The following is a 13991-nucleotide window of genomic DNA, read 5'->3' as shown; positions in this document are numbered from 1 at the left end:
ATCCTGTCCCAGTGTTCACGAGGCTGAGGAGGAGAGATCTTAGTTAATTATTCAGGAAAAACTTGAGTTCATTCCCTGCTCACAGGAAACACCAGAATAAACCCCAATAGCCACACAGGATAAACCAGGGTGGCCCCAGTACGTCCTCCCTCCTCTCACTCAGGCTGTGTACTAAATGTGTGTAGCCTCCTAGGACCTCAGAGTCAAGTGGGTATGGAGTGTAGTCTCTTGCATCAGCAGAACCTCTAACCCATGGGTTAAAGGAGTGAGGCGCTGACACTTGCCACAATGGACCTTGAATACACAGTGCTCAGTTAAAGAAGCCGGACACACAAGGGCCACACAGTGTGTGATTCCACTTATGGGAAATGTCCAGAACAGGCACATCCACAGACAGGAAGTGGGTTAGTGGTTTCGGGGGATGGTAGCGGGGATGAGGCTTCCTTTTTGGGGTGAGGGAATGTTCTGGAAGTAGGTAGAGATGGTGGTTACATAACACTATGAATGCACCAAATGCCACTGAATTGTTAAACGGGCAAGTCACATGGCTTATAAAGTATGTTTCAATAAAGCTTTAACCAAAAAAAGAGAAAGAAACACACACACACAAACCCTGCTAGATGATGCACCCACGAAGGGGGGCCCTCCCTGCAAAGTCTTGGGGTCAGTCACCGGCAGGGGGATGGTCCAGGGTCCTCCTGGCCACGTGTTCTGCTCCAGGTGTGCATCACACCGAGGCCTGGGGGCAGGCAGGTGAGTACAGGATGGGGGCTGCTGGAGGGAGAGAGAATAGGGGATGTGAAGGCTCCTGGAGGGGGCAGGAGTGGGGTGTGGGGAGGGGGAGGCATGACTGTAACTGCAAGGAAGCCTCTGGGGCCTCAGGGGGTAGGACTGGCTGGTGGAGGGGAAGTAGGGTCTGGAAGCTGTAGCCTTCCCACTCCAAGTGTTGGTGGTGTAATTAGCAACGGGGCCACAGGGGCGGGAATGTGGTCCGTGGGGTCACTAGGACTCAGGCGAGGAGGGAAAGAGATGGAGCGGGGCCCAGCCTGTGTCTGTCTCTTTTTCATCTATTCTCCTTAAAAAAGAAAAATACTCTTTTCTTGAGTGTGTCAATGTGGGTTAACCCAAGCTGGAGGACCATATGCTCTTGACCCCAACCCCCTCAGGCCTCAGTTTCCCCATCTGAACAGTGAGTAGGCAGCGACTTGATCTGTCTAAACTCCAGCTAGAACCCCCTGCACCGATCTGGGCTCCTGCGCTGCCACTGACATTCCTCTCTGGGCCTCAGTCTCCCCATCTGTGAAATGGGTTAATGGCAACGCAACTAACCTTGGTGGTGGGTCAGTCTGGGCGAACACTGGGGGCTCCTGGAGTCAGTGGGCTGCATTGGGGGCACTGGCACTCAGGGCAGAGGACTGCAGAGCCCCACAGACCCCGACACCATGCAGCTCGGGGCAGAGCTCTGGCCCCCTTTGTACAGGTCGCAGGTTCAAGGCATTGATGGGTCATGGCTCACACACTTCTACAAGCCTTGCAAACCAGGCAATTCGTGGCCCAGTCCATGATACAAGGGTTGCCTCTTGCAACTCAGATCAGCAACATTAAGGATCAGTTATAATGCAGTGCTTCCTCCAGCACAAAGAGGTGCACTGCTCTTCTTTAACTTATTGTTAGCTTTTAAGCTTGATTTCTGCCCCCACATGGTCCAAGCATCTAAAAGACATGTGAAAAACTCTGGAAAGTCTTGTTGCAGCTCCTCCCCCTCCACCCCCAAGTAAACTAACTGGGTGTCCTGGGCTTCTGGATGCTCTGATCTGTAAAAGAAAGTGTAACACACACACACACACACACACACACACACACACACACACACACACACTGTTTGTCTCCACTGTCCCGTGAAGACCCCTTGGGTCAGTGAACAAGGAGCCTCCACCCTTTATACAGCTGCGTAATGAACCAGACTTTGAGCATTTTGTGTCTCCTCCTGGGGACACTGGATTGTTTTCAGTCTCTTTTCCTTCTAGCCATGTGGTAGGGTCTATCCTTATACACTTGTCCTCTGCACAGTACAGGGTGACAGATGGGGCAAACTCCAAGGTGGCGCTGCTAGCTCAGAGGCCCCACATCCGTCTTTACCAGGCGGGCACCCCAGTGACCTGCCCGCCCCCAGGCAGATGCCCACAGTGTTCTCAAGCTGTGGGAGGATTTTTGCACATCCCACAGGTTGAAAAAAAAAATGGTGTCTTCACGGAGGTCTGTTCACATTTCTCATATAATCAGTGAAGGTAAAGTTGTTTCTGTGTCTTCAAGATTCTTTTTTTTTCTTTGCTGTAAACCATCTGTTTACGTCCTTTACCCATTTTTATACTACTGGGCTGCTGTTTTTTTTCTTATTGAGTACAAGTGGTCTTTATATATTAGATTTATTATAATTATATTTTATTATGCATTATTAACTATATACGTTTTAAATATATATAAATATGTAATGTAGTGATGTATAATAAATAATGATATATATTATTTAAATTTTTATTTTAACAAAACCTTTTTCCCCCGCTTTTTTCTGCCTCCCCCCAACACTCTGGTTCAAGCCGTTGTTTCTCAGTCCAGTTGTGTAGGACACAGCTCCCTGGCCCAGGCTGGTATTATGAGCCTTGCGCTCCCCCCGGCTGAGGCAGTCGGCCGTTGGTCGTCAGTCGGCCGCTCACAGCAGCTCACTGGCAGCCGGCCACTGACACTGGCCGATGGCCACTGGCTGCTCCTGGCAGCACTCAGCAGCCTGCAGCAGCTCACGCCAACCTACGGCTGCTCACCGCAGCCCAGCTCTGGAGTTGTTGTTCACAATCTTAGCTGTAGAGGTCGCAGCTCACTGGCCCATGTAGGAATCGAACTGGCGACCTGGGCGCTAGGAGCATGGTGCTCCAACCACCTGACCCACCCGGTTGGCCCCTTTAACAAAAAATTTTAGTTTAATAAACTATCTTATGTAATATATCATTCTATTTACATATTATTTCCATATAATTACATTTACTATTTAATAACATTATTTACGTTTTAGCATTTTAGCTCTTCCTATATTAGGCACATGAGCCTTCTGTGACTCAAGTGGCAGGCAGTCTTTGGCCAGTGTCCTGTGTGTGCCTTTTGACTTTGCTGCACAATATATTCTTGAACTAAGTGAGAGGTGGTTAAGGGGGCCCCGGACCTCACAGCTTTGGGTTCAGAGCCCACATTGGTTATGTAATGTCAGGTGAGTTATGCACCTTCTCTGAGCTTCAATGCCCCCTCCACTCCCTGGTTCTCAGTGAGGGGAGGCCACACAGCCTGTAAATGCTCCTGAACCCCCGCCCCCAGCCCTTCCCTGGCAAAGCAGAGACCAGATGTAGAGGAAAGAATAAATAGGACGGCTTCTTTATTAGAGTCACAACCACACAGGTGGGGGGTGGGGGTGTCAGAGGTGGGGGTCATAGTCCCCTCATGGCTGGGTGGGTGAGGGGTTTAGAACAGAATCAATCTAATATCAGAAGAGCGCCACGCGAGTGAAGAAGTCGGGGCCCCTGCCACAGGGCTCCGTGGAGAAGGAGGCCACGCTGTATGCCAGGCCGTTTCGGACAAGAGGGGTGCTCCTGTCTCCCTAGAAGAGCAGCAGAGGAGTCAGATCACTCTCAGGCCCAGCTCTCCATTCTACTCCCTCCCCAGAACTGCAGAGTTGGCAGCTGTCCCCACAACTTCAGGCTTTCTTCTGCAACCCCAAACTCTTGTCCCAACTCCACATGTTCTCCTGCTGTTAAAACAGTCGAATCTGTGAAACATACAGTTCTAATTCCATACTCAATCCCAGGGACTTGCTTTCTCCCAACACAGGGAGCTCCTGATTTCTCAAGACCCCTCCTCCTGCCATGGGGAGCCCTTGCCTGGTTGTACCTGGCCATACCTGGCAGATGCTGCCCCAGCGGATGAGGATGCCAGTGCACACCTTGCTGGGGCGACACTGGTCCAAGGGGGTCATGGTGACATTGAGCACCCTTGGGAAGTAGGACGCTGTTGGGTCCCCAGCCTGCCATCTGGCAGCTGGTGCCGGCTTCCACTGTGTCATTCTGCTGGGGCAGTGGTACCAGTGCCACGCTGCTGGGAAGGTTGGCCTCACCATCCAGCTGGGGAGTGAAACTGAGTCAGGAAAGAGTGGAACTCAGGACCAGAGCATTCATGGGGCCCAGCAGGGAGCCAGAGTAGCAGCAACATGAATTTTGGTCTGTAAGTGGTTTGGGTTCAAATCCCAGCTTGGACATAACAATCAATAATCAATAAAAGAATAGTCAATAATTCCTACCACGAAGGTGGTTGAGAGGCTAAAACAAGACCCTGTAGGTAAGGGGCTTGCCCAAGAAAAGTAGAACAAGCCACCATCCCCATTAAACTGACAAAAAAATAAAAATAATCCCCGGTGTTGGTAAAGCTGTGGAAAAAGGGGCAGTTTTTAATTCTGCTGGTGGGGCGGGTAAGCTGGCCCAGCTGTTCCATCTGCCTTGGAGAGATGTTTACAAGAAAACACATATAATATTTAATGGGATTCTGTAATAACAAAAACATCTGGAAATGCCTTAAATGCCCAGCAACAAGAGGCTGGATAAACAGATTGGGGGATGGCCGTACACTTTGCTGAATGACTTAAACCACCAAAGGAAATGAAAAGAGGCCGCATCCATGTGGTTCCTCTCTCCCTCGGCCCCTCAGGCTGTCGCTGCCCCCATCACCCCTGTCCCACCTGCAGGAGCAGCAGGTCATTCAGATTCTCCTGGGGGTCATAGCCATTCTCGTTGATGGTCCTGATGAAAACCTCTGCCTGGAATTCTCCCGCCACCTCAGGTCATAGGTCCCCAGCACCACGGTGGCAGTTCCAGGGTTCCTAAGAGTGGGTGGTGAGAGCGATGGAAGACACCAGGCTGGGACGGCCCTGGGTGGGGGGGCACATGGAAATGCCCCAACCTTCCACACCCACCCTGGGACCCCAAGCACTGCCTGGGAGCAAGCTTGTAAATACCATAGGGAATTACCAGCCTACTGGCCAGCAGCCCAGGAGCCAAAGGGGGGGGCCAGCCATGATGGTCACAGCTCCCCTGTTTCCAGATAAGGAGATCGAAATTCCCCTCTCTGGGGTCCCCCATTTCCCTCTCCAATCCCTGAGCCCCTCCCCCTGATCTACCAGGCAAGCCCTATGAATCCCCTGAGTTCTCTCCCTCTCTGAGACCCCTTGCCCCACAAGCTCCTACAACCTGCGGCACCCTCTGCACCTCGGAGGCCTCTCCTCACCCCCAGGGCACACACCCGCCCCTGCGGCCCTCTCCTCACTGGCTCTGAAAGCAGCTGCCCACTGTCAGCACAAAGCGCTGGTGAACCAGGGAGCCCCCACAGAAGTGACGCCCCTGATGCTACATGGAGGCCAGGAACGCGAGTTCCTGCAACTTAGCCTTCCTGCCACCCGCAATGTCCACGAGGGGCGCAATGTCCACATGTGCAGCTCCCGGTCTCAGCCCCACCGCTGGAGAGACACCCACTGGTCTTTTCCCCTCCTTCCATAAGAGGACAGGGGGCCCCAGGGTCCCTGCACACCCCTTCCAGGACTATTCAGGACCAGTCTGGCTGTGTGGCCTGGGTCAAGTCTTTTCCCTCTCTGCACTGAGTCCAGGAGGGCAAGGACTGGGCCACTGGCCCCTCACACCTGGACCTCTCCCCCTGCAGCTGGACCCCCCAGCAGAAATGGAGGCACCTAGCATGGGCAAGCACTCACTGGCCTTAGAGGTCGACAGCCAGGGGGCACGGCACGGCCCAATAGCTACAGGATGCGGGAGCGGCGGGCAGAGCCCCCGCAATGAATTTTCGGACTCGCAGTTAGGCAGCGCTTGCTGTTTGCAGTCATTTCCTCCTTGCCACACACAGCCATGTGGGGGCTGGGGACTGGCTGAGTCCTCATTTTACGAATGGGGAAACTGAGGGCCGGGGAACTTAAATCACTGACCAATGTCGCCAGCCCTCAAAATGCAAAATTTTATTCAGTTCATTTATTCAGTATCTTCTGAGCACCTGCGGTATACCTGACGCTGAACGGTCAGTGGGGCATCCTGGGATCTGGGACAGACTCAGTCAATCCCATACTTGTGTCTAATGAGAGATGAGGGCTGCATTACTGATTTCACTTTTGGTCTCTGTTCTTGTCAGCCGTTCTCACTCCATCCCCCCCTGACTGGGGCCCAGAAACTCAGCTCCACATTTTTCAAAGAAGACTGTGCCATTACAGTGAGTTCCAGAGGGTTGGAACCTACTGAGGCCTCAGTTTCCTCATCTGTAATAGGCATAACAAGGGCTTCTGCCAAGGGTGCCCAGTGCTTCTGGCAGACCAGGACTGTCTGTCCTGGCTCCCCAGGCCTGGTGGTGGACCAGCCTCAGTTTTCCCCGCCAGCCAGTGGTGCAGCATGGGCAGCCATTGGGAATCTGGTGTTGAAAGGTGACCACAAACAGCCAGCCCTCAAGAGGCAGGAGAAGCAGGGGAAAGTGGGGCAATCACTCTTGCATGCCTCCTGGGGGGCAGGAACAGGAAGAGGTGTCCTGAGGAAGGCACCTGACAGCTGAAGGGTTCAGGAGAGGGTCTAGGGGACTATCAGGATGAAGGAGGGTTCTTTTCCCATCTAATCCCCGGTGATGGAGATGGGGCAAGACCTGGCTGTCGTGGTGATACATTGCCCAGTTGGGGGCCTCGACTTGAGTTTGAGGCACTAGGGAGCCATGGGAGAGGTTAGAACAGGCAAGAGGGGTTGAGCATGCCAGGTGCTGCTTAAAAACTCTTACTCATATTAACCCACTTGATGCTCCCCACAGCTCTATGGGAAGCAGGGGTGCTGTTCATGTCCCGGTTACACAGATGGGGGAACTGAGGCACAGAATGGGCAGTGGGCAGAGTCCAGGCAGGTTCTGGGAGCAGTTAGCAATGGAGGCCTTGGGCAACTTCCCATTTTCCACCATGAGGGGCTGGCCCTGTGCCTGGTTGGGGGGTGCTGCCAACGGCTGGGGCCTGGGGTATAAGGGTGGCACCATCCCCAGACACCGTTAACTGCCCCATCATGCTAACGCTCAGCCGCCTGACCCTGCTGGCTGGCAAGAACAGAGACCAAAAGTGAAATCAGTAATGCAGCCCTTATCTCTCATTAGACACAAGTATGGGATTGACTGAGTCTGTCCCAGATCCCAGGATGCCCCACTGACCGTTCAGCGTCAGGTATACCGCAGGTGCTCAGAAGATACTGAATAAATGAACTGAATAAAATTTTGCATTTTGAGGGCTGGCGACGTTGGTCAGTGATTTAAGTTCCCGGCCCTCAGTTTCCCCATTCGTAAAATGAGGACTCAGCCAGTCCCCAGCCCCCACATGGCTGTGTGTGGCAAGGAGGAAATGACTGCAAACAGCAAGCGCTGCCTAACTGCGAGTCCGAAAATTCATCGCGAGGGCTCTGCCCGCCGCTCCCGCATCCTGTGGCTATCGGGCCGTGCCGTGCCCCCTGGCTGTCGGTGGGCTTGGCGAGGGGCCTGGACCGGGCAACCGGAGGGTGGACGGGGGGTGGGGGGGAGTGCAGGGGTGAGGATGGGCGGGGCGCAGGGGTGTCAGGAACGGGTAGGGCAAGCCCCCGGCCCAGCTTCTTTGTCTCCGATCGTTCGGTGTCCAGGGAACTCGCCATGGAAACGCGCTCCGGCACCAGGGAGGGAGTTAGAGACGTGGGGTGGGGACGTCGGAGACAGGGAGAAACCCGGAGAGACGGAGAGATAGCGGAAGACCCAGGAAACCAGACCCTTGGCCCCGCGCCCAGCACCGATGGGGCTCCCGAGGTCCATCCGGGAGGGGAGAAGACCGCAGATCCCGGCCCTAGCCCGCCCCCACGAGACATTAGGACCCCCGAGATAGAGACGGAGGAGGCGGGTGCTCGGGAGGCGGGGACCGCACGCTGGGGGCCTGACCAGGACACCTACGCAAGCGGCGCCCCCGACGCGCCGAGACAAAGAGCCCTAACCCCTTGCATCGCAGCTAGGGCGCGGCGGGCGCGGGGTCTCGGGGCGGGCGGGGTCCCCTCCGTCTCCGCCTCCCCCTCCCATCTCCCCTCCGCCCCCGCGGAGGAGGGGCTGCGCTTTGTGCTCTGCTCCGCAGCCCCGGCCACCGCGGCCGCCAGCTCCGCCCTCCGAGCGCCGGAGCCTCCCCCAGGTGAGGGGCCTGCGGGCGGAGGGCTCGGACCCCACCCTCCTCCGGCCGCCGATTCCTCTGTTCTCCCGGAGGCCTCCGCCCTGACGCGGGGGACGGCGGCGGCCGGGAGACCCTTAAACCAAGCCCGCCCCGCCTTCTTTGCCGAGCCCCTTCCGACCCCCATTCGGGGTGTGGGGGTGCCGCCAGCCGGATTGTTTGGCAGGGTCGCAGTGCGCAGGGGAGGCCGTGGGGACATCCCTCTCCCCTGGCCTCAGTTTCCCTAGGCGGTGCCTGCGCTTCGTTGCCTTTCCCTCCCCCGCCGTCGCCCAGCACCGGGTGCCCCCAGGACTCAGCTCCCCTCCTCCAACCACGGCCTGTGGCGCCCGCGGCACCATGATCTCTACCAAGGAGAAGAATAAAAGCCCCAAGGACAGCATGACGCTTCTGCCCTGCTTCTACTTTGTGGAGGTGAGGGGGGTTCGCGCTGGTGCGAGCCGGCCAGAGGCCTGTTCCTGTCCGCTCGCCCTGGAGAGCCCCACGCTAAGGGACGGGCGGGCACAGCTCGGGTGAACCTCGGTCGGGACACAGCTAGCGTGCCTGGAGGTGGGGGGTCAGAGGAGTTGGGCTCTGCAGCACGAGTAGGAGTTCGAGGTGCAGCAGGGTGTTCTAGACTTCGGAAACAGCCTGGGCAAATTCTCGGAGGTGGGACCTTCAGTCTGGGGTTTAGGCTGGTAGCTCACCTGGAGGGGCTGGAGCACAGCGCTGGAGGCCATAAGGGGGGGGTGGTGCGCTGGATGAGGGGTGCCCTGTCATCCTCCAGCTCTTGGGCTCTAAAGCCTGCGGGTCGGAGTTCAGATCCCTCCTGTGCTGATAGTACACTTCCCCTCACCTTTCTGATAGAACAGGCCAGGCACATAGTGACAACTTAATGAGTGTTTAAAAAATAAAAGAATAAATGCAGCCACCTGACACATAGAGAGTGCTGATGATGGCGCAGGGTGACCTTTATCCATCCTTGGACGTTCAGCACCGACTTTGGCCTCCCAGTATGTGAAATCTCCCCACTTGACATGCCAGCAGACACTCAATAAATGCTCCTTGGGCACAAGCCCAGTTCCTACAAACCAAACGTAGGCATTTACCCTCTGAGAGCCCCCCAGCCTGGTTCCCCGTTCTGTTCCAGCCCTGACCACCGGGCTAGGGGTGTCTGTCCTGCCCTGTACCCTCTCCAGGGCTGGACGGGTGGCTGAGGCCCTCCTTAAGGCACAATATAAGGCGGGAGTTAAGATGGGGAGCTTCTCGTAGCTTCATCTGTGCCTCAGTTTCCTCATCTGTAAAATGGAGGTGGAGGCTTCCCGAGGCAGCCAGACCCCCCTTAGATGCCCGCATACTCTTTAGCCCCCACAGTGCCACGTTTCCTGTGGGTGTTAGAGCTTGAGACTCTTGTAATAAGAGGGGAGGCATAGGACACTAGGAGGGTTTACTTTCATCAAAAGAATTCCTCCAGAATCTGTGCTCAATGATTGTTCACGGTCCATGTAAATGAGTGAGTGACCTTCCTTGGGGCACCACCCCTGTGACGTGGTCAAGAACAGCTCAGCTCTCCTAACCTCAGTCTCACCATCTACATCTGAATGGTGGCTTGAGCATGCAGGACCATTGTGTGCTCCAAGCCCAGCTTGGGGTGGGGGTGGGGGACGCGACCAGGGTGTATGGAGGACAGTTGCATGAACGAGTATCGAGTATCTCAACGAATGCATTCGTTCATTCATTGAGCACCTGCAATGGGCCAGAAGCCCATGTTCTTGGGGCTGAGTGGCAGGTTGGCACATAGGGATAAGGGGCCCAGAGGAAATAAAGCCATGCAAGAGATAGAGAGGTGGGTGGCCAGGGAGAGTCCCTCTGAGGAGGGCCAGGACACCAGAGTGATGTCTAAAGGTGTCCATCCATTCCCTGAGAGAAAAAACCCAGAGGCAGGAACGTGTTTGCTGTTTCTGTTATTCAAGATGCAAGGGTGGCAAGAGGGAAGAAGTGGATGAGTGAAGTGGGTGGGTGATGGATGGATGACGGATGGATGAATGAATGGATGGATGGATAAATGGATGGGTAGATGGGTGGATTAATGATGGGTGGATGGATGGATGAGTAGGTAAATAGATGGAAGGATGGCTGATGGATGCATGGGTGGGTAGATGGGAAGAAGGAAGGAAGCATGTGTGGATGATGGATGGGTAAATCTGTGAATTGATGAATGAAATCATGGGTGCAAGAATGGTTATGATGGATGGATGGACTATGGATGCTTCACAGATGGGTGGGTCGCTGCATGATGGATGAGCTGATGAGTGGGTGAACTGCAGCATGGATAGGTGGATGGGTTCGTGAATGGGACTGAATTCATGGACAGAAGGCTCAGTGATTGAATATGGGGTGACCCTGGCCAGCTGTCTCTGTGCAGCTGCCCATTGTGGCATCCTCCATCGTGTCCCTGTACTTCCTGGAGCTGACCGACCTCTTCAAGCCGGCCAAGGTGGGTTTCCAGTGTTACGACCGCACGTTGTCCATGCCCTACGTGGAGACCAACGAGGAACTCATTCCACTGCTCATGCTGCTCAGCTTGGCCTTTGCTGCCCCTGCGGCCTCGGTGAGTCCCAATGTCCAGGGGCCTGGGACACCCCTGCCCCCCACCCGGCTGGGACTCGGCTGAGCACCTCCCTGTCGGCAGATCATGGTGGGCGAGGGCATGCTGTACTGTCTGCAGTCACGGCTGTGGGGACGCGGAGGGGGCCTGGACGGGGCCGAGGGTAGCATCAATGCTGGTGGTTGCAACTTCAACTCCTTCCTGCGGCGCACTGTACGCTTTGTAGGTAAGTCGCTGGACAGCACCCCAATCCTGTCCTTATCCCTGCCCCAGGGTGGGCGGCCGGCCTCCTGCACCGCCCTGACCCTCCCACCCGCAGGTGTCCATGTGTTTGGCCTGTGTGCCACGGCCTTGGTTACCGACGTCATCCAGCTGGCCACTGGCTACCACGCGCCCTTCTTCCTGACGGTGTGCAAGCCCAACTACACGCTGCTGGGCACCTCGTGCGAAGCCAACCCCTACATCACGCAGGACATCTGTTCTGGCCATGACACCCATGCCATCCTGTCTGCATGGTGAGCTGGCCCCAACCCATGTCCCATTGAGTATGATGGGGAGACAGGTTCGGAGGGGTCTCAGATACAGCGGGGCTCACCTGGATGCCTCTTACAGCAAGACCTTCCCGTCCCAGCACGCTACGCTGTCTGCCTTCGCTGCAGTCTACGTGTCGGTGAGGCCCCTCTACACCCCAGAAGGAGCCCAGGCCACGCCCCTTGGTGCCCCGCCTTGCCTACCCCACCCCACCCCGCTCATCCACAAGGCCTTGCCCACTCCATCCAGGCCCCGCCCAACCTTACCTAGTCCACCCAGCCACCCAGCCACCCTGACTGCCCGCCCTGCTCCCAGATGTACTTCAACTCGGTCATCTCAGACACAACAAAGCTGCTGAAGCCCAGCCTGGTGTTCGCCTTCGCCATCGCCGCGGGTGTCTGCGGCCTCACTCAGATCACACAGTACCGCAGCCATCCCGTTGACGTCTATGCTGGTTTTCTCATTGGCGCTGGCATCGCTGCCTACCTGGTGAGGGTCTCAGGCGGGGAGGGGGGGTACGGCTGGCCCCCAAGAGGCAGGTTTGGGGAGGCAGGTCTGATGTGGGAGGCATAGGCGCCAAGGCCTGTGGGACTCTGACCAAAGTCTTGTCCCTTGGAATGCTGGAGTCAGAATCTCTTGGGCTCAGACTTGCCCAATGTGCAGTGTGAGTGACCTGAGGTGGGAATTTCCCCCACTGTGAAGAAGGTGGACTTCCCCCTCAGGCTCCCCCACTGAGGTCCAGCCCTGCCCCCTATGTCAAGTCTGTGCCCAGTAGGGACCCTGATTTCCAACCGCCAGCCTCACAGCCAGCCGGGTCTCACCCCCAGGCCTGCCATGCGGTGGGCAACTTCCAGGCCCCCCCCGCAGAGAAGCCGCCGGCTCCTCCGCCTGCCAAAGATGCGCTGCGGGCCCTGACCCAGCGGGGTCACGATTCCGTGTACCAGCAGAACAAGTCCGTGAGTACGGACGAACTGGGCCCACCGGGTCGGCTTGAGGGCGTGCCACGGCCTGTGGCCCGCGAGAAGACCTCGCTGGGCAGCCTGAAGCGGGCCAGTGTGGACGTGGACCTACTGGCCCCGCGCAGCCCCATGGGCAAGGAGAACATGGTGACTTTCAGCCACACGCTGCCCCGCGTCAGCACGCCCTCACTTGATGACCCCGCCCGCCGTCACATGACCATCCACGTGCCGCTGGATGCCTCACGCTCCAAGCAGCTCATCAGCGAGTGGAAGCAGAAGTCGCTGGAGGGCCGCGGCCTGGGGCTGCCAGACGAGGCCAGCCCGGGGCACCTGCGAGCGCCCGCTGAGCCCATGGCAGAAGAGGAGGAGGAGGAGGAGGAGGAGGAAGAGGAGGAGGAGGAAGAGGAGGAGGAAGGGGGGGAGGAAGAGGGCCCAGCTCCACCCTCACTCTACCCCACGGTCCAGGCACGGCCGGGGCTCGGGCCACGGGTCATTCTCCCCCCAAGGGCAGGGCCGCAGCCGCTGGTGCACATCCCCGAGGAAGGAGTGCAGGCGGCAGCCGTCCTCTCCCCCAAGAGCAGCACAGCGGTGAGGGCTAAATGGCTCATGATGGCTGAGAAGAGTGGGGCGGCCGTGGCGGGGGCCCCCACCCAGCCCCGCGTGGCTAACCCGCCCCGGCTGCTACAGGTGATTGCCATGTCCAAGGCTCCGGGTGGGCCGGGCCTCAAAGCAGCTGAGACAGCCTCGTCCTCCAGCGCCAGCTCCGACTCCTCGCAGTACAGGTCGCCTTCAGATCGCGACTCGGCCAGCATCGTTACCATCGACGCGCATGCGCCTCACCATCCCGTGGTCCACCTGTCTGCGGGTAATGGGCCCTGGGAGTGGAAGGCGGCGGGCGGTGGAGCCAAGGGGTCAGAGGGCGAGGGAGGCTACGAGCTAGGGGACCTGGCTCGAGGCTTCCGTGGCGGGCCCAAGCCGCCGGGTGTGTCTCCTGGCTCATCCGTCAGTGACGTGGACCAGGAGGAGCCTCGGTTTGGAGCTATGGCCACAGTCAACCTGGCCACAGGGGAGGGTCTGCCCCCGCTGGGGCCGGCCGACGGGGCGCTGGGGCCGGCCAGCCGCGAGTCCACGCTGCGGCGCAAGGCGGGTGGCCTGGCGCTGGGCGAGCGGGAGACGGCGGGCCAGTCGGAGGCTGAGAGCTACTACCGAAAGATGCAGGCAGCCCGCAGGTTCAAGGACTGACTGCCCAGCGTTCTGCTGGCTGGTGGGGTGGGGGGGAGCATGGGGTGCTGGGATGTAGGGAATAAAGGCTGGGTGGGAGCATTTCATGACAAGACAATAAAGTCTGATACTGGAGTGCCGGCTGCAGTCATTCCGGTCTGAGGACGCACGCTGGCCAGCCTGGCCATGCCCGTGGTCCTGGCTTGCTCTGGGCTCAGGGGAGTTTGTCTGGGGGCCCAGATCTGAATGGCAGGTGCTACACGTCCTTGTAGGGACACCAAGGGGCAAGGGGCCCCACCCAGTGCACCTAAGAAAAGGGTTACGTAAAAGTCCCAAATGGGGCAGTTTGTGATCTAGAGCGCTTTGAAAGCTGTCCCACTTCAGACACAAGCGCAGATGACCCCCC

At 57.5% G+C, this 13991-nt stretch overlaps 3 protein-coding genes across 5 annotated transcripts; 2 read left to right on the top strand and 1 right to left on the bottom strand.

Annotated features, from left to right (window-relative positions):
- Window positions 1-3424: 3424 nt before the first annotated feature.
- Window positions 3425-7098, bottom strand: AZU1 (azurocidin 1). The gene is given in 6 exon segments (XM_088792656.1): window positions 3425-3643; window positions 3944-4052; window positions 4054-4163; window positions 4775-4842; window positions 4845-5067; window positions 6922-7098. Coding segments are annotated over 6 exon segments (801 nt in total). The 3' UTR covers window positions 3425-3529.
- Window positions 7099-7429: 331 nt separating this feature from the next.
- On the top strand, window positions 7430-8517 carry LOC148755217 (uncharacterized). The gene is made up of 2 exons (XM_088792655.1): window positions 7430-7569; window positions 7725-8517. The coding sequence occupies exons 1-2, from the start codon at window positions 7430-7432 to the stop codon at window positions 8515-8517; spliced, it is 933 nt and encodes a 310-aa protein (XP_088648781.1).
- PLPPR3 (phospholipid phosphatase related 3) lies at window positions 7792-13962 on the top strand. Of its 3 annotated transcripts, none has more exons than XM_019716027.3 (8): window positions 7792-8254; window positions 8509-8701; window positions 10692-10877; window positions 10959-11100; window positions 11194-11389; window positions 11487-11544; window positions 11721-11894; window positions 12233-13960. In XM_019716027.3, the coding sequence occupies exons 2-8, from the start codon at window positions 8627-8629 to the stop codon at window positions 13604-13606; spliced, it is 2205 nt and encodes a 734-aa protein (XP_019571586.2). In that variant the 5' UTR covers window positions 7792-8254; window positions 8509-8626; the 3' UTR covers window positions 13607-13960. The 3 variants fall into 3 exon arrangements, with proteins under 3 accessions (XP_019571586.2, XP_088648304.1, XP_074193472.1); XM_088792178.1 differs by having other exon boundaries at window positions 8105-8254; window positions 10995-11100; window positions 12233-13962; XM_074337371.2 differs by lacking the exon at window positions 7792-8254 and having other exon boundaries at window positions 8561-8701; window positions 10678-10877; window positions 12233-13962.
- The last annotated feature ends 29 nt before the right edge of the window (window positions 13963-13991 follow it).

The sequence above is a fragment of the Rhinolophus sinicus genome, chromosome 15 (genome assembly GCF_057876585.1).
Source record: "Rhinolophus sinicus isolate RSI-liver-muscle chromosome 15, RSI-T2T, whole genome shotgun sequence".
In the NCBI taxonomy this organism is placed as follows: Eukaryota; Metazoa; Chordata; class Mammalia; order Chiroptera; family Rhinolophidae; genus Rhinolophus; species Rhinolophus sinicus.
The sequence above is the reverse complement of the archived record's forward strand: the minus strand, read 5'-3'. Positions and strand labels throughout refer to the sequence as shown.

What these genes read in the sequence shown, in the direction of transcription:
- LOC148755217 (XM_088792655.1), top strand. Translation starts at nt 7,430, where the DNA reads ATGGCTGTGTGTGGCAAGGAGGAAATGACTGCAAACAGCAAGCGCTGC. An exon ending in GCCGTGCCCCCTGGCTGTCG is followed by an intron (nt 7,570 to 7,724) that starts GTGGGCTTGGCG and finishes TTCGGTGTCCAG; the next exon opens with GGAACTCGCCATGGAAACGC.
- PLPPR3 (XM_019716027.3), top strand. Translation starts at nt 8,627, where the DNA reads ATGATCTCTACCAAGGAGAAGAATAAAAGCCCCAAGGACAGCATGACG. An exon ending in TCGCTGCAGTCTACGTGTCG is followed by an intron (nt 11,545 to 11,720) that starts GTGAGGCCCCTC and finishes CCCTGCTCCCAG; the next exon opens with ATGTACTTCAACTCGGTCAT. An exon ending in CTGGCATCGCTGCCTACCTG is followed by an intron (nt 11,895 to 12,232) that starts GTGAGGGTCTCA and finishes TCTCACCCCCAG; the next exon opens with GCCTGCCATGCGGTGGGCAA.